We start from the raw sequence: 23,174 nt of genomic DNA on the forward strand, positions 1-23,174 counted from the left end.
GGACCCGTTTCTAGTGATGTAACTTGTGGAGTGCCAAACAGCCTTGTTAAAAAAACAAAACTCAATTTTATTTTCTAGTCACATTGATAAACATCCCCAGAGCATGTTCTCCACCCCTCCCCCCCCCCTTCCTCCTCCCTCCCCCCTCCCCCTCCCCCCTCACACCCCCCCCCTCCCTCCCCCCCTCCCACCTCCTTCCTCCCCCCCCCCTCCTTCCTCCCCCCCCTCCTCCCCCCATCCTATCCTATTTTAGGTGCTGCTGTTCCCTTTTAAGCGTTTACCAGTCTGCCTGTATGAATGCCAACTTGGGGCTATTAACTTTAATCTTGAAGGAAGATTGTCTGCAAAAGAATTTTTTTTTTTTTTTTGCTCAAATAAGTTGTTGTATCATATTTTGGCCACACCAAAGAGACTGATTTTATTATGCAAAGACTATTGTACACATTTAACCGGAGTTTTTCTTGTGCCTGCCTGGCATTATAAAATGATCAAATTTTGGGAAATATTTTATTGTCTCTTTTCAGAATGATTGACATTAACAGTAACATGTCTGGGGTAGCAGTTCTGAAGTTTCTGGTCGTCCTGAAATAGAACCATTTCTCTATAATCTTAGTAATAATCTAATTAGCTGCAGGGTTTATTATATTTCCCCAGCCCTTACCCCCAATTATATCAGTAAGCATCCTTGAATATTTTCCTCTCCTTAGTGGATAATCTAGATTTTTCTTCTTTTTATCCAGTAATGCTGGGACTATTTTCTCTCCCCTTTTTCCACCTTCTGAGATCAATTAAAAATGATCAGAGATTTAAGCTGATAATTATTGGGGGAGTTTTGTATGTCAGCAACGCACCTTAACAAAATGTAATAGCAAGCAGATCACTGTTCTAATCAAAGATCTTTTTTATCTACTATTGTGCCCAGTTTCTTGCATATTAAGTGTGAAAAGGATGCATTGACTTTTTTTTCTTCCTAGTTTTGAGAAGTGTATGACTACTTGGTGTAATCCCTATCTCAGACGTAGGAATTGTGTTTAATCTGCCACCCTGTAGGAATGTCATTGCACTCTCTGACAGTTTAGAAATAATAAAGGATGGATGAGAGATTAACTACTTTTGGATTATTTAAGTCAAACATTTTATTTCCAAATTTGTTCTTTTTTTACTTAGTTTCTTCAGCAATTTTTCTTTTGTCTCAAATGGAATTTGTGGCGTTGGATTGTGTGACTCATTATTTGCCATGGGAAAGTTTTTGATCAAATTGCCTATTTACCCAGAGCTGGCATTCAGCAGTATTTTCTTTGTTTTTAGGGTATGACTAAAAATAGTGTTACCTCTAGGTACAACAATAATTGTGTAATTGGAACATATTTTAAACAGTAGCTCAGGATTTAAAACATGTGTTCTGGCAGACGAGCTTTTTTTAGTGAAGACTATGTTTTATTAATAAGTAGCATTTGTGAGTAAACTAGCATAATGAATTGTTCCACATTATAGATTTGAGTGCATGCCTCATTACTGGCAGATCTAAAGATAATCAGGTTAAGATACACAACTAATTAATAATTACAATAATATTTGTTGATAGACTAATTTGCAATATCCTTGGATTTTTTTCTGCCTTCTGATTTTTCATATTGCAATCTTGGATTTGCACCTTGTTCAAAGTGATAGCAGAATTAGGCCATTCGGCCCATCAATTCTACTCCATTTGATCATGGCTGATTTATCTCTCCTAACTCCATTCTCCTGCCTTCTCCCCATAACCCCTGACACTGTACAGCTGTTAACTGTACAGCCACATATTAACAATGTTTCCCTCTATTTTGACTAAATATATACAATATATGATTTTTCATTTCTCAACCTCAAACTTTTTGTAGTTGAGGTAGCTGTGTTCCTCCAATGTGCAAACTAAGTATTTTGATTTAAGCAACAGCTAGGTTTCTGCTATTTTGGCTAAGATTGGTTGAGGAGCTGTCAGTGGATGAACTCTAGTATTCCCTTTCGAGCTTCACTAGCCCCATTAGAAGGTGACTGTAGAATCCCTAATTAAAATTGGTGTTTTCGAAGTAAAGGAAGAAGTGCATTTTCAAAGCTTGGGAAGAAAGATATTTGCATCCTTTTTATAAGAATACATTTTGTAATGATGAGTTTAAATGATTATTTTGCATTTGGTTCTAGGGCATATATTATCATGTTTTGTGATTAAACCTTTTGCTCATGTAAACATGAGCAAATAGTGTAAAGAGGCACAGGATTTTGAGGAACTTTGTTTTGGACAAAATGCAAAGGTACCTTCATTGTTTATAGGCTTTAGCCAGAAAATACAGGAGGTTAGGTGTTTGTTCATATTTCAGTTAAACAAAATTGGAATTTTCAGAAAAAGAAAAAGGCACTCAGTATTGTATAAGCATAACATGCTCAGAATCTTGTGGAAACAAATGTATTTGAAGCAAGAGCTGACACAATTCTGTAGGTATGATGTAATAATGGCATCAGATCTGTAATGGAGAGAGGAATTTATACATGTAATGCAGTTGTTAATTTAAAATCTGAATTTAGTATGCCTATCATGTAATATTAACCACTTAAATTTGAACAATATTTTGCCTAAATGCCTTCTACCTCTTCCTTACTGAAGGTCTTAACATTCATTAAACAATACATTTGGAGAAAATTTCATTTTAATGCTATTTTGGCCATTAAGTTAATCATTGGAGATTTTAAATTCTATACCAAATACATTCTCCTTTAGTAGCCATTTATTATATTCATGGTCCTATTTTGAATCCCATTAAAGTTGCATTCATTTATGTTTCCTTCTTAATAATTTTTGCTTTCTAGATTTGGAGGTGCAACAAAATAGTTAAAACCTAGAACAGCAGTATAGCAAGTTTCAGAACGTACAGAATTGTCTGCAACACTGAAGTCCTAATATAGTTGCATGATATTGATCATCGTCTGACCTTGCTTAGGTGCTTTGTACATTAATAACCTAAGGCCACGGGACATACTTGACTAAGTTTGCCAAATGTCAGCTAATGTACTAATATAAGCACAGTGCTCAATATTTTTAACTGCCATTTGTTCTACACCCTAACATATTATTAAATAGATGCAACCATGTGATCTTGCTCCCCCTGCTCAATAGTCATTCGATTTGACCCAATCCCATGTTTTTCTAAGCTTTTAACTATTTTTGTTCATTTTGAAAGCACTGTGGTGATTTTGCTATTAATGCTTAATTTTGAACACAAAATTGATAGAGCTGATGTTGGGAAGATGGATGGCATTTGGCTACCCCTTCTTAAGCCTCCGTGTTGCCTGTCTGCGCTGGCCTTTCTATGTCAGCAATAATGTTCATGCACTGCCACAATCTTCATTTGTTCAGTGTTTAGAATCTCCAGTGGGGAAGAGGAAAAGAAGCATGACTGTTAGCCCTTCTCACGACCCAGCTTTCTCAGGATTAAATCAGGTCTGAAACTGTCTCCTACTCAAACCACCCCAAATTCGTTTTTCCAATCAGATTTATGGCCACCACCTATGTTGGCATTATTCAGACATACATGGTAAACATGGTTTGCTTGCTTGAAAATTTCTTGTTCTGTTGACTAGTGGATTGATCTTCAAATTCATTTCCAGCTATGGTGTGCAATTGAAATTGGGCTGTAGTTTCACCAGCTCTGTATAACCTTGTATATTTCTATGTATCTGCATTCATTTTGTTTTAGCCTTCCTCCTTCTGACTGAATTCTGGTTGGGAGAAAACAAAACATTTGTTCGACCTAATGGCATTGATGTTTTCTGAGCCAGCTAGGTAGGAGTTACCAACTGTGGAAGTCTGGATTTGTTAGCATTGTGTAGTGAGTACTAGCAATGGTTGGGGGAGGGTGGTCAAATTGAAATGTTGGCCTTCATTGAGGTTCAGAGCAGTAGATGGGTGGGTGAATGCAGCACCTGGGATTTAATTAAGGACATGTGGTTCAGTTGTCAGTTGTGAGGGGGTGTCAAAGAGATTTACTTTGAATAGAGCATTTTTCTTTTGAATCTTACAGAATTTTGCCTGTTGAGGAAAATATCTTTCTAGTTGTACTTTTCAGTAGTTATGATAACAGTTCCATCATGCCTATTGGAATAGTCCAAGCATGTTTTTAAACGTATATGCAGCTTCATCTTAGTTGTACTTGGAACAAATGAGAATATCCTTTTTCAAAAGTTAATCTTTTTGTATACAAGGATGTGTTGTGAGGTATGCTGACAATGAAGATGATACTGAATTAGCATTAAACAGTTGAGTGCAAAATATTGGAAAGAAAATAATCAGGGTCAATCAACTTTGAATGAAATGTTGAACATCAAGCTAATGTACTGCAATGCAGAATTTTGCATATTTCTCAGCTACCACTATGGATTAAGAAAATTATTTTTTTTTGCAGTGAGTCTGCATCAAGCTGGCTTAATTGCAAGCGTTCAGCAGCACTCAGCTGGGTCCTTGATTTGTGTAACCCAGTTATAAATCTGGATGAGCTGCATGACAGATATTGTAATATCTGGCAATCTGCAAGGGAATCTATCTCTACAGTCCAAAACCACCTACAACTCCGAATATCAGATTTTTAAAAATGGTGCACAAGCTTGCAGGCTCACTGAAGATACTTGGCCCTAACTTTGTCTCCTATCTGAAGTGGGGCATTAATTGTGTCCTGATTTAGGCCAAATTGCCACAGGAGTTTTATGGTGTCTTGCTACCAGAGTCTAGGATTGGGGAGACTAGTATGATTAGTTGCTTACAAGGTTAGAATGGGTGCGGCAGGTGAGTCGATGTAGGAGCTACTTTGGGCACAGTTCATTTCAATGAAATGGAATGTGCCTTGAAAAATTATGGCCTTGAACACTGAACACTGGACAGTTACTTTATACTATTTGCCAATCAGATATGTGAGCATTAATTCCTTGTTATACTAAATAATAATACTTGGAAATTTGCTTCAAAACTGTTTCACCTTAAGTATGTATGAGTTTGTAAATATCAGTTGGTAAAATGCATAGCTTATGAAACACACCAACACCATTTGGTCATGAGTAATTTATTCATGATTACTTATGGCTTAAACTATATATGTAACATTTAATGGCCATCAAACCATTTAACTTCATCCATTTTTTTATCACTATTACCATGTTACATGATATACTTTCCCAAAAGGACAACTGCTTTAGTAACCAGTATTCAGATGCATTTTGGGGAAACAAGCGACTGTTGGTGCTGGTTTACAAAAAAAAGACAAAGTTCTGGAGTAACTCAGATCAAACAGCATGTCTGGAGAACATGATTAGGTGATGCTTTGGGTTTGGACCTTTCTTCAGACTGACTATTGGAGGAAGGGGGTTGGGGAGAGCTGGAAGAGGGGAAGGGTAAGACAAAGACCGGTGAGTGATGGGTAGATACCAGGCACGTGCGTGAGTAATTAGGGTAGGCAGTGGGTTTTTAAAATCTTGAAAACCGCGGATGCGCAGATTGGTCTCTCCCTGGTGAGCTGTCGGTCAGCTTTAAAATAAGTTGGAAACTGCGCATGCGCAGATTGTTCTCTCGACTTTTATGAAGTAATTTGGCTTTTAATAAAGTATTTAAAAACGTATAGCTCAAAGAAATTTACTTACCATTATTATTTGTACACACAATCCATTCTTCTCTCTTTGTTTCCTGTTGTACCAAGCTGTTTTAAATGTTCTAATTATTTTTGTTTCTTTGCGCTGTTAAAGTTCTTTAAGTTCTGGCGTTGGTCTGCCATTTTCAATTATTTCGGTCTTTTCCTCATAAGTTTGCTTCGAGAAACTCTTCACGTAATCACTATCCATTTTTGAAAAACCCGCCAAGAAACATGCGCATGCGCAGTAGGCTGGTGCGCATGCGCAGTGCGCAGCACAGCATATGCACGCAGTCCACGGTGTAAAGGCAGAACTTCAGCTGCCTTTATGGACTGTTCCCACTGGTGGCTTGAAGCAGCGTCGACGGCACGTAAGTAGTACATTATTCCGCGTTTCAAATGTACTGCGGATGAAAGGCACAGGAAAATTATGCCTAAAATAATGACCATTTTATAATTTTAGTCTGGGTAGGCACTGCCTACCTTGCCTACCCTGACGGCATGTGCCTGGTAGATACAGGCGAGGGTGGATTTTGATTGGCGGATGGTTGGTCAAAGGCCAGAGATAAAAAGACATAATGTGTGAGATAAGGATAGAAATGTGAATGGGGGGTGGTTGTAGGTTGGTTACCTAAAATGTGGAGAAATCGGTGTTCTTACCATTTAGGTTGTAAGCTTACAACCTAATGGTATGTACATTGAATTCTCTAATTTGGGGTAACTAACCTACAAACCCTCCCCGCTTTTCTCCCTCCCCAACTTTCCTGTGCCCCACCTGGACACACACTAATTTCTCTTCTGCACATCCCGTTCCACCCATATTCTTTCTTCTAGCTTCTCTATTTGTACTATCATCATCTCACACTTTATGCCTTTTAATCACTGAACCTTTTTTATATGGGCAGATGGTTGTACAATCTCACCTATATCTACTGATCACTTCCCAGGCTTTGTCCTGCCCCTCCTTTCTTCCAGCTTTCCCTCACCCATCAGTCAGTCAGAAGAAGGATTCAAATCACATATAGCTACATTTTCTTAATTCTGTTTAATTTGCTAATTAAATGCATGGAGCACTAATATATGTTTTAAAGATGCTGTGACACTTAATGTAGTCTGCTAGCTACTGGAAAGTAAACCTGGATATTTAAATTAACATGTATTGAAGACTTGTAAATGCAGCTGGACTGATTAATTTAATGACCTCAATTACACTTTTTCATGCTGTATCAAAGCATGATTGTCTACTACAAAATGTGGTATACCAGTTATTAGATAATATAATTGTTCAGAATGATATAATTAACTAATCTTTAGGGCTTTAATGCCCTGTCCTTGATTTAATATGAATATTTAAAATTTATTTGTCAATCAATTTTCTTCTTCTCTGTCCTTTCTGGCTCAATTTTGATTATCCTAACTTTTGAAGTATGTAGCAGCCTATAGGAAAATAATAAATCATAACAGATGATGGATGCCTAACATAAGATGTTTTACTTGTCAAGTCAGGTTGAAAGTAGTAGGTTATATTCCTGTGGAGGAAATAGTTAAATTGTGGATTACCTTATAGGATTTAGCTCACAGTTAAGCAATCACTAATTTTGTTAAAAGTTTATTAAGACTTGACTCATACTTTGCTATTTGAGAATTAATCATGTGTGCAAACATATAATTTATCATTAAAGCTAATTCACTGGTTGTCATCTTACAAAATTCCATTGATGTAGAGCAGTTCCCACAGAATGAATGGCAGCAAGTCTCACTTTAAGAAACAGAGCATGGAGGTATAGACCAGTTAGACAGTAGTAAGAAAGAAAATGCTAGAATGTATAATTTAGAAAGTAATAATTGGGCATTAAATAAAAGACAGAATTAAGATGTATCAGCATCGGTGTATGGAAAGGAATATCATGTTTGACAGTCTTACGAGTTTTGTGAAGTTGCAATAGTTGGAATACAAAAGGGAGGAAACTAGTAATGTATTTGAACCTTAAGAGCATTTTGATAAAGTTTGGGGGAAAAAGATGTTGGTAGCGAAACTTGGACTGTGTTGGATTGAGAATAACATATTGATTAGATTGAGAAATGGTTAATAAATGTCAAACTGATTAGTAAAGTGCTGCAGGGGGCTGATGCCATGGCCCTGGGTATTCACAATTTGCAGGAGATTTGGATATCCAAAGGTGATGATACTATTTTGTGTAACAGTAATAATTGAAGAGGAGTCATTGGTGGAGATAAAGATTGGCTAAGTGAATGGGAGTGGAAATAAAGGAGTATAATGTGCAGAAAAGTCATGCTAATCCATTTAGTAAAGAGAACTAGTTGTTTTAAATGGTAACAAAATTAGAAGATATGGTAAATCCTCGTTTGACATTATTGGTTGCCATTATTACGGATTGTCTGCTATAACAGTTTGATATTGTAAGTAGCAGAAACGAAGAACTGTAGATGCTAGTAAATACACAAAAGGACATAGTGCTTTCAGCAGGTCAAGCAGCATCTCTGGAGAACATGGTGTTTTGGGTCGGGACCCGTCTTCAGATTGATTCAGTCTGCTGCGTTACTCCAACAATTTGTGCAGTTGCACAATGAAACTAGGCGCCATTGCTGTTGGACTGCATCAGCGAGCCCTTCACCAACTGCTGCAAGGTCCAGTTGAAATGGCTGTTGTGGCTCACATTGTAGCCCTTGGCCATCGGCTCTTTCTTCAAGCCAATGCAAATGTCGAGGCACTCGGTCACCATGAGACTTCCTCCACTCGCCAACTTCTTGTTCCTGTCAGCCGTTGTATTGTCTGATTCGCATTCTGCCGTCCCCCTTCATCCATCGCTTTTCCCACTCCTTCCCCCCCCTTCCCCCCCCCCCCCCCCCCCTCCACCATTGCCTTCTCTTTTTCCACCGCAGTCACCGACATCTTCCAAGGTGGAATATGTCAATGACTCTGGGGAGAGGGGGAGGGACGGTGGAGGAAGTGGAAGGAAGAGTCCGAGAGGACAGAACAACAGCCGACAGGGAAGCAACAGCTACTGGGGAGGGGGCTCTACAGTGACAGAGCACTTCTGCGGATGGCAGTGGCCTGAAGAAAGCACTGTCATCCAGGGGCTACAACATGAGCTGCAACAACAATCGCCTCATCTGGGCTATGCGGCAGCTGGTGAAAAAGGGCTCATGGTGCACCTAGCAAGCAAGGGGCAGCATTGGTACGTCCGTCCACTATAACCGAAAACCGTTATAAAGAAGTCCATTAAAATGGGGGTTTACTGTATTGGTATTGAGAATGGACTTGGTGACCTTGTAAACAAGTAATAAGGAAAGCATATGGTATGTTGAACATCGTTAAATAACAATTGGTTTATGCATATGGAGAAAATGAACCTGCAATTATTTATTTTCCTCCAGTTTGGGTAGGATACCTTTGTAGTGGTTATTAAGTGATAGCAAGATTTGATAAAGCACTGAAATGGACTGTTAGAAAATCTGATCCAGTCAGTTTGGCTACAAATTGACTAAGAGACCCTTGATTTTGCTGACGAGCCAGTTTAAACCTGCAGTCCTCTTGGGGTAAGAAATTAGAAGCACAATTCTCAGATCCAGGCACGTTTACTCAGTGAACCAAGAGCCGCTTTTGCAATTGTAAAAACTATACATACGCACAATCTTGGATCATTTACAAGTGTACTGGAATAGTACACTGAGACAGTATGCAAGAGTCGCAAGGTTTGGCACCATTTTCATGTCAAACTTGTTGTAAGTGTAGAGTTTTTAACCTGGCTATAAAGGCCCGTTGTCCTGGTGGCACTGCAGGGTCGGCCTGGCCAAGCAAAGCTGTTGATGTCCTCTTCCGCTGCTCCACCGCCCTGTACTGCTGCAGGCCATGTCTGGTGTGTGCTCTCGGTCTCTTGGTGCAGCACGCGATCCAGTCAAGTTTTTAAAATATAATTTAGCCCTTTATCCTTATTGTGTACCTAAATTTTATTGAATCTTTCAACTAATCAAACTTTATTACATATAATTTGAAAACTAAATAACATCTGTCACCATTCAAGTATTTGTTATATTGGTTAGTGTATGGTGATGGTGATAATTGATAAGATGGTTGATTATGGAGAGAAGTTGTAACCAAAACATTCATTGTCACACACAAAGCAAAATTGGCGTATTGACATTTGGGAATCGTAGATGCTTATAACCCAAGATGACAGGTTATTTACCTTCTGGAACACAAATCTTATCCTAGTTTGAATGGCTTAATGCCACACCAAATTATATGTTTTAACAAACCAAATGAAAATCTGAACGGTTACCTTGTGCTTCTGTGGGTAACTCACTTAATTGTTGAAAACTTTGCTTGGGCATTGGAAATTGTAGTTCAACAAATACACCATATTCCTAAATATTTAACATTAACAATTGATTAATATCAGCTGAGTGCAAGCTGTGCCATTAGTGATTAGACAAAACCTGTGTCCTTTCCACTGGAAGGAGAAATTCTTCTTCACATCTCGCATTGATAATTTGAAGACGTGCGGCACAGCGATGCAGCAGTAGAGCTGCTGTCATACATCGCCAGATTCCCGGGTTCGATCCTGACTACAGCTGCTGTCTGTATGGAGTTGGTACGTTCTCCCCATGAGCTGTGTGAGTTTTCTCCGGGAGCACCAGTTTCCTCCCACACTCCAAAGACCTGCAGATATGTAGGCTACTTGGCTTGGTAAAATTGTAAATTGTCCCAAGTGTGTAAGATAAAATTAGCGTACGGAGATCGCTGGTTGGCATGGACTCGGTGGGTCGAAAGACCTGTTTCTGCGCTCTATCTCCAAAGGAAACTAAATCTGAAGCTAAATAAATGATTCCTATGTTTGGAACAGGAATGCGAGAGCATTGATATTTCTCGAATGTTGGAGTAATCTTCATGCCATTTAGACAAAGGGTGTGGTTTACTAAAACAACTTGTTGCATCCTTGAAGCATTAAAATGCAACTTCTTATGGCTAATCCAGCAAAATATTATTTTGACTAAATCTCATTCGCTGTTAACTCATATTTCTGTTGACTAAACAGCCAGATTCTAGTGTTGTAGCACATGGCTGGTTAAAAGTTCACCCTTGGGCTAAGGCATGGTAAATTGTCTTTCCCAATAATGTAATGTTTCGAGCACATCTTGTGAATGTTATTCCTTTTACCACTGGTTATTTCTGCATTAAATTTGCAGATGTTTTAAGTGACATAAATCTACCCACAATGGACACATAGCGCGGAAAATTATTTTGCATGTTCTTAGCCTTCATGGAAAATGCTGACTGCTTAATCCTTGGAAATGAATTTTAAGAATTCATTACCAAGTTTTTAAAATATAATTCAGCCCTTTATCCTTATTGTGTGCCTAAATTTTTATTGAATTTGAACTAATCAAACTTTATTGAATATCATTTGAAAACTAAATAATATCTGTCACCATTCAAGTATTTGTTATATTGGTTAGTGTATGGTGAGTGACAATTGATAAGATGGTTGATCATGGAGAGAAGTTGTTACCAAAACATTCATTGTAACACACAAAGCAAAAATTGGTGAATTGGGAATCTTAGATGTTTATAATCCAAGATGACAGGTCATTTACCTTGTGGAATACAACCCTTATCCTAGTTTGTATGGCTTAATGCTACATCAAATTATATGTTTTAACAAATCAATTGAAAATTAGAATGGTTACCTTTTGTTTCTGTGGGTAACTTTGGAAATCTGACATAGGACACCTAGAGGCCTATGTTGAGTGTTTAAATTATTTGATATAGAAAACATGGTACACAATTGACTCGATGAATGGGTGCCATTTTTAACTGTATTAAACAAAGGAATAAATATGTTAAACTGTGTTTATAAAACACATCTGAGCTTAATTTGCATTCACAGCAAGTTAAATTTAAAATAACAGGTATGGGAATAGTTTTTGATCTTATTGTGTTAATATTATGTCTATTTTGAAGACATAAATTAGATATTGAGTGTTTTTAGAATTAAAGGAAGGACCTTTGAAAATAGTGTCCGTTAACCACAATGCCAGAATTGTATTTTTTTACCATTCCCTGCTTTCCAAAAAAACTTTTAATCTAAGAGCACCCAGCCCAAGGCCTGATTCCTCGCCTTCTCTATCTCTCTTTTAACTGCGCTTTAATTTAATTAAACAGACTTCATATTTTGCTTTCACATCAGAGACTTGGGTTCAATCCTGTACTTTCTTAAGGACACTGCACATCCTCCTGCCCCTCCCCAGCATCGGTTGGTTTACTCCAACATCCCCAACATGTATGGGTTGGTTGGTTGGACACAATGAATCATTGCATATTGCTCCTGAGTAGTTGAGTGATGGAATCTCAGGAGACCTGATAAGAATACAAGGGAAAAATACAATTGGGTAGGATTAATGCAAATTGATGATTGATGGTCAGTATGGTCTCAAAGGGCCAATGTGAGTGTTTGCCTGCTGTGTATCTCTGATCTTTTTGTAGTGTAGGAGTAGACCGGTTGACCTGGGAATGGTTGCTTGCATGAAGACTTTAAAAAAAATTATCAGATTAATTTTAAGCATGTTTATTTTAATTGTAGCATTTTCTAATGTGTGCCTGGATTTCTGACAAATTCCAATATTTTGCTGCATTATAACTTTTTACATTGAGAATTGTGAGATCATCTATACTAATGCTGGGTTTCACTTGATTTTATCTTTTGCCTCACATTACAGCTGTTTCTGATCGACTTTGGTTTGGCCAAAAAATACCGTGACAACCGGACAAGGCAACACATACCATACAGGGAAGACAAAAATCTTACAGGAACAGCCCGTTATGCTAGCATCAATGCACATCTAGGTATTGAACAGAGGTAAATGTTTTTTGCCTTAAATTCCTATTCGCAATTTTCATACAACTTGTAGAGCTAATGTATTTTCTCAAATTTGCCGTTAAAGAGAAAACGTGCCTTTGAATAAGCTGTATGTTTTGACAGTTTTTCTGGTTGCTTCATTCGAACAAAATCCACCCTCCCTTTTGTCAGGCATAAATATTTAGAAAAATTATTCTTTACGCTGTCATCTTCCTGATACTTTTCAACCAGTAAAATTCAATATAAAAAAAACTGTTCCAAGATTAGAGTCATTACAGCAAGCAAACAGGTCCTTCAGCCCAATTTACCCACACCCAACATGTCCCAGCTACACAAGTCTCACCTGCATGCATTTGGCCCATATCCCTCCAAACCTGCCTATCTATATGCCTGTTGAACTGTTTCTTAAAAATTAGGTTAGGCGCTGCCTCGACTACCTCCTCTGGTAACTCGTTCAATACACCCACCACCCTTTGTGGAAAAAGTTACCACTCAGATTAAATATTTTGCCCTTCACCTTAAACCTATGTCCTCTTATCCTCTTCACTTACTCTGGGCAAGAGACTGTATCTATCTGATCTATTCCTCGCATGTATTTATACAATAGCTTTTTACAATAGCCAGACTTGAGAAGCTGTTTAGATGAGAGCTTAACTTGATCAAAAATAGATTTGATTTGGGAGAAGTCTAGAGCATGGTCTTGAATACCAAAAGTATCAACTTGCCTGCATATTTCTTTTTTAATTGAAAGGAGATGAATAATCATTGGTTGTGGTTAATAGAAACATAGAAAAATGTGTGCAGGAGTAGGCCATTCAGCCCTTTGAGCCAGCCCTTTGAGCCCTTTCAATATGATTATGACTGATCATCTAAAATCAGTATCTCGTCCTGCTTTTTCCCCATATCTCTTGACTCCTTTAGCCCTAAGAGCTAAATCTAACTCTTGAATCTGCAATACAAACAAAATCAGAGGCACTTCGATAGCATTTGAAAAAATAAATTTGTAGTTGAGAAAGATATGATAACAGTTATGGTTACTGATTGATTTGCTGCGGCCTACATTGGCAATGTATGGAAATAGAAGTAATCAATCTTTGTGATGGAACTAATAAGGGTTTAGGATCGCAACTTGGATTGGACTAAATACTAAGTTGTTTGGCTTGATTTGGTAACTTGAGTAAGATGGAATCTGAAATGACTGAGAATGTTGGATATTTGTGCCAACACTCGGGGAGAGGAAACAAGGCTGGATTTGCTTAAGCAGGTTAACAGTACGGTGACGCAGCGGTAGAGTTGCTGCTTTGCAGCGCTGGTGACCCGGATTCGATCCTGACTACGGGTGCTTGTCTACAGTTTGTACGTTTTCTCCATGATCTGCTTGGGTTTTCTCTGAGATTTCCAGTTTCCTCCCGCACTCTAAATACGTACAAGTTTGTAGGCTAATGGGCTTGGTATTATTGTAAATTGTCTCTAGTGTGTGTAAGATGGTATAAGTGTGCGTTGATCGCTGGTAGTTGTGGACTCGGGCCGAAGGGCCTGTTTCCGCACTGTATAACTAAACTAAAGGCATTCAAGGAGTGTCACATCTAAAATTGTGTGTTAGCGGAAGCTTGGCTCAAATTTGTGACTCAAGACCAAACTGTCCTTGTTCATCTGTGCTGGGTTTGGAAAGCAGAGACAAAGACAGTGATGTAGGTGGAATGATACACTTCGATCAGGAAACTAAATGTTGTTAAATGTTTTCAATTGGATCATTTTTATTGGAAGGATTGCAGTAGAACTGTGGAATGGATTGTTCTTTAGGAAATATGTTCCAGAGAAATATGTTTCCTCAGTGCCTAGATAGTGAGATTGTGATAACACATGGCATTCATTTTGGATGAAAATTAAAGTTACTGCTGTTATTCCACTATTTATTTTCCAGTTTTTAAATCTGCTCAAATAGTCACAAGGTATACTTCAAAAAATATTAAAGACAGGTTGACCAACCTTTCCCAGAAAATTGAGATGCAGGAGTGCATGTTAACAAATGTATATTTCCTCTTTAAACCAAAGAATGTGATTGCATGAAAAAGGTGAAAGCTTCCAGTTGCTAATTGGCATTATTATTCTAAACTTTTTATTCCATTTTAATGCAATTAATTTATTTGTCTCTGGTGTTGCAGAAATGTTTTAGAAATGTAGAATGATTTGTCCCCCATGTCTGTTTTAGACCTGTAATAAAGGTGTTATTTCAACTCTTAAGACAAAATAGCAAGTACCTTCATTACTAGATAATTAGAGTGTGAAGGGAGTCCTCCCTAAAAAAGGATTTGTATTCTTTAATGGATTTCAGATTATCCAAACTGGTAGGAAAGACTGTATGAACAGGGCAACTTCATAAACATTTTAAAATAAAGAGATAATCTTTTGCATATGTTGACGAGGAGGATGTTTTCCAGGTTAAGGTCTCTCGGAATAGGAATGGGAGTCAATATAAGGGGTGGACCTATGAGAAATGTTCACCCCAAGGGTGGTGAATCTTAGGAATTCTCTATCCTATGGAGCTCAGTTACTAATTTCATTCAAAACCAATCTAAATAGATTTATGTGGATAATGAGATAGACTAGTTATGGATTCATTAGATGGTAAAGCAAGCTCTAATGACCTAGTTTCTTATGTAAGTTATAATCTTGAACATTTTTGCATCTTTGCAAAATATTTAATTTTGTCTTTTTATCTCCCGACAAGTCGTCGTGATGATATGGAATCACTAGGCTATGTACTGATGTACTTCAACAGGACAAGTCTTCCTTGGCAAGGACTAAAGGTAAATCGAGTGAAGACCTTTGAAATAATTAACAATGTAGGCCTGTTGTATTAGTGCATCAATTGAAATAGTGTATCTGTTGATTTGGGTTAAACTTTGTAATCAATTTTACAGTCTTTAGATGGAATTTACTTGTTTGCAACTATCGTGTGGATATTGATGATAATAATAAAAAACCTCCACTTAGTAATAGAAATGCTTTCGTACACTGATTTAAGTTTGCCGAATTGTTGTTCTCATAGTTGCAAACTAAATGAAGCCATTGATATTTAGCGATCAATAAGCAATATAAACATACCAAGATTGTGTAATACATCATGGATTGCGTGGAGACCAAATTGATCCACTAGGCCTACAATCATCTCAAGATAAATTATTGTAGCTTCATTTCCTAACTGCCAGCACAATTCCTTTCATCTGCCTATGTATCTCCAGACAATGTGGTAGTGGATGTTTTGCATATGAATACCTGTTCTATCTTGATGAAAGTGAACAAACATTTAGCATAAGATTATATTTACTTATTAATTTTAATAAGATGCTTGGATTGTTCTACTTAGCAGTGTGAGGAAATGAAGGTATGTTCTGCAACTTCTCTATGAAGAACTACAAATTAAGAATGTATGTATGGTTCAAAGCATGGTTTGTTTAAAATTGCCCATGTATTATTGCCCAATAATTAATAATAGATTCCCTTAGAAACATTCAAAGTCAATGCATATGTGGACATTATATAAAGGGAAATATATACAGTTTTAAACGATTCAAGACAAAATGACATTCTTTATGGTAATCACAATCCATACTATATCCATGGCCTTGTTTATTTCCCAGTTACTTCCATTATCTGCTCAATGGAATTGGCAGTGGTATGCATTTTCAATGTTTTCCATTTCTGGCTGATCAGCCTGTGAAAACCCTCAGTTTACTAAATCTCAGATACACTGAAACTTATTTCCCTGTCCACTTTTTTTCTCGTCACTACCCAAGATAAACTAATGTCGTAACAGATTTAATCGTGTGCTGAACTCTACAGAACATTCAAGTACAAGGTAATACCTCCATTGAAAATGTATAAGATCAACATGTTCAAATGTTGAACCATCGCAAAATATTTGTTTCACAGGCAGCCACAAAGAAACAGAAATACGAAAAAATTAGTGAGAAGAAGATGTCCACGCCAGTTGAGGTTTTGTGCAAGGTATGTTTTAATTGCATTTTATTCATATTTTGACAATTCTTTAAAAGATAAACTGCATATAGATGCTTCTTAAATCTTTGGTGCTCTTGTCGGAGCAACAACTTTTTGAGGCATTGATGGAAGTGGATGGTTGCAAAAATTTGCAAATATTTGGATTGGTGCAACCCAGGCAACTTGCTACCAACATTTCCATTTAGTGTCTAAAATTAAATTTTATTCTAGACTTCGTAGTAAGTAACAAAAACATTTGTTTCTTTTTCTTTCATATTAGGGATTCCCTGCTGAATTTGCAATGTACCTGAACTACTGCCGTGGATTACGTTTTGAAGAAGCACCAGATTACATGTATCTCCGACAGTTATTCCGTATTCTCTTCAGGTGAAACGATAATTTGTGTTTTTTTGGATATAAATATGATTTGTGTTTTGACCAAAGTATTTTGCTCTTATAACTTAGAATATAGCAGGAGTAGGCCTCCAGCTGCTTATGTTTTCTTAAGATTCCAGCATCCAGTGTCTCTGTTTTACAGCCCCTTGTGCTTGTTCCATGATCTTTAACCTCAGTGCTACTTTTCTGCACTGATCCTACATTCCATGTTTCCTGACTTCAAAAAAAACCCCATCAATCCCATCAATATCTCTGAATATACTCAGCAACTTGGTCTCCACAGTTAGTCATAGTCATAAAGTGATACAACATATCCGGCCAACATATCCCAGCTACACTAGTCCCACCTGCCTGCGCCTGGTCCATATCCCTCCAAACTTGTCCTATCTATGTACCTGTCTAACTGTTTCTTAAATGTTAGAATAGTCCCAGCCAGAACTACCTCCTCTGGCAGCTCGTTCCATACACCCACCACCCTTTGTGAAAGTTACCCCTCAGATTAAACCTCCTTATAGCTCAGACCCTCTAGTCCTGGCAACATCCTCGTAAATCTTCTCTGAACCATTTTAAACTTGACAATATCTTTCCTATAACACGGTGCCCAGAATGAACACAATACTCTAAATGCGATCTCACCAATGTCTGATACAACTGCAACATGACCTCCCAACTTTTATAATACTGACTAATGAAAGCCAATATGCCAAAAGCCTTTTTGGCCATTCTCATTAGTAAAGAATTTAAAAGATTCTCTACCCTCTGGGTGAAGAAATTTCACTGTGCTGAATGGCTGACCCCTTTTTTTAACACCGAATTCCTGTACTGTACTATACATACATCCAAAGGAAATATCAACATCTATCTACCACTCATCCTGTACTTCAACACACAAACCCCGTACAGGCAGCACCCGTAGTCAAGATCAAACCCTGGTCTCTGACGCTGCAAGGCAACAATTCTAACACAGTGCCACTTAGTTGGATGATCAGCCATGATCATATTGAATGGCTCGAAGGGCCGAATGGCCTACTCCTGCACCTATTTTCTATGTTTCTATATGCCGCCCTTCCTCTATATCTCTTCTGCATGTTAGAAATTTCTCTTGAACGTCTAAATACTACTCTCGAAATAAACTCTTCCTGTGTAATAATATGGCAGGGGAGGTTAGGCTAGAATTTTTACGTCAGCTTGGCTGCGACACAGTTGGGAATATTGTCTGCAACTCTGGTTGCTACTTTACAGAATTGGAGAGGATAAAAATGGGATTGATGTAGAATTAGTGCAAGTGGATGGGTGACAGTCAGAGCAGACATTCGATTACAGGGCCTGTTTTAGTGCTTCATCCTTGACTGAATTTGGAGGTGACCTATGAAGATGTGGAAAAGTTTATTTCTGAGGAAAGTGGCAAGGCAGGGGTTGTTTAAGTGTTACTGTATGTTAAATTGACTGAAAAAAGCATGTTTACCTAAATCTACACCCAAAATATGTAAGTGACTGAAATATAATTATTTTACATTTGGTCTCATGGTATTAACATGCAATTTCTATTCTTTATTTAGAACCTTAAATCATCAGTATGACTATACCTTTGACTGGACAATGTTGAAGCAAAAGGCAGCACAGCAGGCAGCTTCTTCTAGTGGGCAAGGGCAGCAGGCCCAAACACCCACAGGCAAACAAACTGAAAAGTCCAAGAGCAACATGAAAGGTTAGTAACCAGTAGCCACTTGACATGTGCAATTAAAAAATTGTGTTATTCAGCTGTTTGGAAAAACTTGCATATTTTACATTGTTAAATCGGTTAGGTAGTCAAATATGTTCATTTCAACCACTTAAATCACTGATTTATTTTTTCATTTTTGATTGAAGGGGGATGTATATGATTTATTTTAATGGTTCATTGTACAGTGTCTCCCCTGAACTGTTGCTCAGAACGCACTTAATTCAATTGAGTTTGCGTAATAAAACCACTATACTGATCTTAGATTTAAAGCCCTGTCCCACGGTGCGAGATCATTCCAAGAGCTCTCCCGAGTTTAAAAAAAAATCAAACTCGTGGTAAGCACAGAGAATGAACGTAGTGGGTACATCGGAGCTCAGGGATGTCTCTTAGCGCTAACGGCAGGTAAGCACGGGAAGACTCGTGAAGATTTTTCAACATGATGAAAAATGCCCACGAGAGCCCCGAGTACCGACGAGTGGCCATTACCGTAAATCTCTGAGTTCGAATCAGGGCAAACTCGGGAGAACACGTGGAATGGACTCGTACCGTGGGATGGATTTAACGCTTTGAACACTTTCTAATTTGTACTTGCTTTCTGTAAGATTATTGGGCATTTAAAGTGTATGTAAATAAACTTCTGAAGAATTAGAGAATTGAAGGCTCTGGTCAACTGGCATATAAAGGGATGGGGCCTTGGGTTCATGAACAATAATTTTGAATGGCAGAGCAGGATTGAATGGCAAAGTGACCTACTTTTATTATTTGTGGCAAAACATTTAATTCCTTCATGTCGGTACGTTATACAGAACATGCCTTGAGATCATATGGAGTATATATTTTGAAAGTTCCTTGATTGACTATATTTGAGTCCAATGTATGTCGGCGCTTTTCACTGCTGGTGCATTTTAGCATCATTATTAAGATTTAGGAGGGATGTGATGTGATATAATACAGCAATCATTTAATTGTTAATCTTATTTCAACAGGTTTCTGATCTCGAGGTTGAATCAAAGGAGCAAAGCAGCATGTGAGAGCAGGTTGCCTTTTGTCACTCCCCTTCTGATTCTGGTTTTTGTTTCACATGTACATGCCATTCAGTGGACAACCATTAAACTGAATTAAACTCTACTGGATACAGCTGACTCTGGGAAGAGCATATAAAAACTGTACCTGCATCTGTAGCAGCCTTTAATCAAACTAATTCCTGGAAAAGCGCAATTTCACCTTTCAAAATAGAGCAACTGAAGCAGACTTGCTGGTGTACAGTTTTCTTTATTCAATAAATGGGATGTAAGAAAGTGGTTGACACAATGGAGAGAAAATTAACATTGTGAATTTGCCAATTTTTATTTTCTTTTTTTGTTTCTGCACTGCTTGGAAGTTGAATAATGTTTCTTAAGTGGCACATGGAAGTTCCGTAAGCAATCTCTGAATTTCGCCCCAAACGTTTACTTGAAAGGTGCACTGCATTCACCTATGTTTTCCCTTGTAACATATTCCAAATGATAAATATCTTAAAGCTAGGATTTCTTTATTAAATCACCCACAGCCAGTAGTGTATCAATAGCAACCAAAGAATCCATGTTTCCCTTGGAAGGACTCTGCCTGCTGTCTTGTGCTAGAGTGGTATCTTTTGTGAAGAAATGACAAAAGTAGTGACTACTAGATAAACCTAGAACTCCACATTAAGTATATTGTACTTGGTTATAAGAAAAGCTTAGTCATCGCAAGCTTAACTAACAACTTAAGACTGAACTTGTTGCTTAGATAGCATTTTAATCACTGTACACATCTACTCTGACCTGAGATTTACATTGTTTTTGAACGTTGGATTTTTTGTTTACATGTTAATTGAATAAGAGTATACAATTCTTGTAAAAAAAAAAGGGTAATTTTATATTGCTCTGTTAAACATCCCTATTTGTAATGTAACTTCTGACCCAAAAACATTCACTTTAAAAAAAAAAACTGTAAACTTGCAGAAGTCAGATCATTTAAAAAATGTTGCATTTCTTCACAGATAGCTTTAGATTTGTAGACGGATGTACCTTTCTCTTATTTTAATACAATGAGTATTTTGTATTTGCAGGGGCATTAGCTTTGTTATTGCTGCAATTAATTAATTGATTATAAAAGGAATGTGTCCAAGGTGGAGCCTCTGCTAAGCAAATGCCATTGTATACTTCAAAGTTCAGCCAGTTTCTTTTGAAATTTAAGTGTTGGAGGGCTTTTTTTTTACTTTTGAACTTGATATAATGAATGAAAGTAACATGTTTTGCAGTCAAGGTGTACAGTGCAGTAATGGCAACTGTTGCTGGCTGCGATTCGGACCCAGATGAAATCTTTTATTGCTAGAAGTACTTTAACAGTGTAATTTATTCCTTTTTAGCATGTAAGAATAAATTAAACAAAAATACATGTCGACCACCTGACCAGTCTTAATTTTTGGCAATTTATCACGCAAGATATTTGAGAAAGGAATAATGTTTGTGTTTCCAAACAAAAAGCGTATAGTTCAGTTACTTTAATTTTAATTCATTTGGTTTCTACCCATGAAATAGTGCCATTATTTGCGAGCCCTCTCCCCAAAATTATTCTTGAAGCAGATATTTCGAAGGAAGGTTATTGTCTTTTGTCCTTCTGATTTTAGTTTGTTGGTTCAGGAAGACCACTAATGATAGTGATCTAAGAACCAATCCAATCTCCACTGATTGCTCCTTCAAATAGCTTGAGACAATAGTTATTTTAGAGTTGGCATCTGTTAAATGCAACTCTGTCTAGTTTCAGTTATTTATTAAAATATGAAATTGGGTGGTTATTTTCTGATGGAGCAAAGAACAATTTTATTTTGAAGATTAAGTGGTAACCCAAAGTTCCCCATTAACTAAGTTAGCCCTAATTTTAATGTTTGTACATTCAGATTACATCCAGAACATTTGCAAAGCACATTCTCACATTGAATCTTTGTCTATTCCCAATCTTGACCAAAGTTCCTGCTAAATTCACTTTTTTTTTAATAATCTAGGTTAGTGTAGTATAACGTTTCAACAGCAGTGATTAACTTGATAAATATTTGGCTTGAGCTGAAATCTGCATACAAAAAGTTAATTGTCTCCCCCAAGTTTGACTAGGTTATTTCTTGTGATCAGAAATACAGGCCTGATGCTGGAACCATTGATTATTTTGCCTCTCAAAGCAGAGAAATTATTGTGAGACTTTAAGCACTCAAAAGTTGAATGATCTTGTGTTTGTGATGAGATGCATTTTAATACTGGTATATTGCTTCTTGTTTCCTTGCTTCTTAAGCTGCCCATTACTGAAAGCTGTGAACGGTAAAGGAGATGTGTCTTTGGTCATGCAGTGTTAAAGGCATGCAGGAACATCATCGATTGATTGTACTTATTTCCTGATTGTTGATTCCATTAACTTAATAAAAGAATGTCAGGAAGTGAATTAAACCATAGCTGAAATATCAGCATGCAGGTAGCTACTGACCAGAGGCATAGTTTTCTCCCGAGTGTGAAGCATTTTGTGTAAAATCAATTTTGTCAATTGAATATTCAAAAACAAATTGTAGAGCCTATTTCAAAATAACAGCTAAGAAAAGATGCCATGATTATTTCTTTTGACAGTGCATTGAATTGTTAAAAGTATTGAATATCTAATAGTTATACTGGCAAATAGCATTTTTTTTTTTTTATCATAGTCCCTGAAGGACTGAGCTACTGCTTTCTTAATTTTCTTTTGGTCTACTCTAGTTCTTATTTTTATCATTGTTTTTCAGAATGTGAGAGTTCAATTATATGGGTTTTATATCAAATATCTGTATATATCGGGATATTGTGACATCCAGAGATGGAACAGTAATGTTTGCCAATCAGCATGCAATTTTTGAAGTGTGATACAGCTGTATTCTGTTCCATCTATTTGAAAGTTCTGAAATAAAATACAAATTGTTTTGAATTAACATGAAAGAATTCAAATAGTAACCTGTATGCTGTCTTGGTTTGGTGAATATTACCTAATGACTAGAGTATCTTTGGGTATCCAATTTTGGCAAAACACAAAAAGCAGACCCTACCCCCAAAAATTCTGAAGAGCTACAGGGTACAAAATCAAAGTGTGATCAGAGACGGTAGTAGGTATTTTACTGCATATGTTTGCTATGTGTCGGCCTTCTCTGCCGGGTAAAACACACTCATTGGTTTTAATTTGTAAAAAATATATGGATTTCAAGTGCTTTCCCATCGCCACTTTGATTTTTCGCAACTGTTACAATTAGCTTGAGATTTGTGTGAAGAGAGGAATCTGAAGTTGCATTCATGAATATATTCTTAGATGCACTTCTTCAAGCACGTGCCTACTAAAATATTTTTTTTTAATTAAAAATGTGATTTAACATGTAATTGTGCAATTTAACACTGAAAATTTGAGTTCAATCTATTATCAGCCCTGGGTACTCTTCATGTATCTTAAACTATGCCTTACAAATGAAAATCCACAGTGGAATTAAATAATTTAAAA

General features: G+C 37.2%; 1 protein-coding gene across 3 annotated transcripts in view; it reads left to right on the top strand.

The window, feature by feature from the left end:
* The window catches only part of csnk1a1 (casein kinase 1, alpha 1), a 42,227-nt gene extending 19,600 nt beyond the window's left edge, over nucleotides 1-22,627 (top strand). The window contains exons 5-11 of one of the 3 annotated variants that reach the window (XM_055643034.1): nucleotides 3,392-3,475; nucleotides 12,390-12,529; nucleotides 15,261-15,339; nucleotides 16,466-16,540; nucleotides 16,812-16,918; nucleotides 18,487-18,635; nucleotides 19,637-22,627. In XM_055643034.1, the coding sequence (XP_055499009.1) occupies nucleotides 3,392-3,475; nucleotides 12,390-12,529; nucleotides 15,261-15,339; nucleotides 16,466-16,540; nucleotides 16,812-16,918; nucleotides 18,487-18,635; nucleotides 19,637-19,644 (642 nt within the window). In that variant the 3' untranslated portion in view covers nucleotides 19,645-22,627. Of the gene's footprint in view, nucleotides 1-3,391; nucleotides 3,476-12,389; nucleotides 12,530-15,260; nucleotides 15,340-16,465; nucleotides 16,541-16,811; nucleotides 16,919-18,486; nucleotides 18,641-19,636 lie in introns of those variants that run through there. The other 2 variants (XM_055643035.1, XM_055643036.1) reach the window with 2 other exon arrangements.
* The last annotated feature ends 547 nt before the right edge of the window (nucleotides 22,628-23,174 follow it).

This window comes from Leucoraja erinacea, chromosome 11 (genome assembly GCF_028641065.1).
Source record: "Leucoraja erinacea ecotype New England chromosome 11, Leri_hhj_1, whole genome shotgun sequence".
Classification (NCBI taxonomy): domain Eukaryota; kingdom Metazoa; phylum Chordata; class Chondrichthyes; order Rajiformes; family Rajidae; genus Leucoraja; species Leucoraja erinaceus.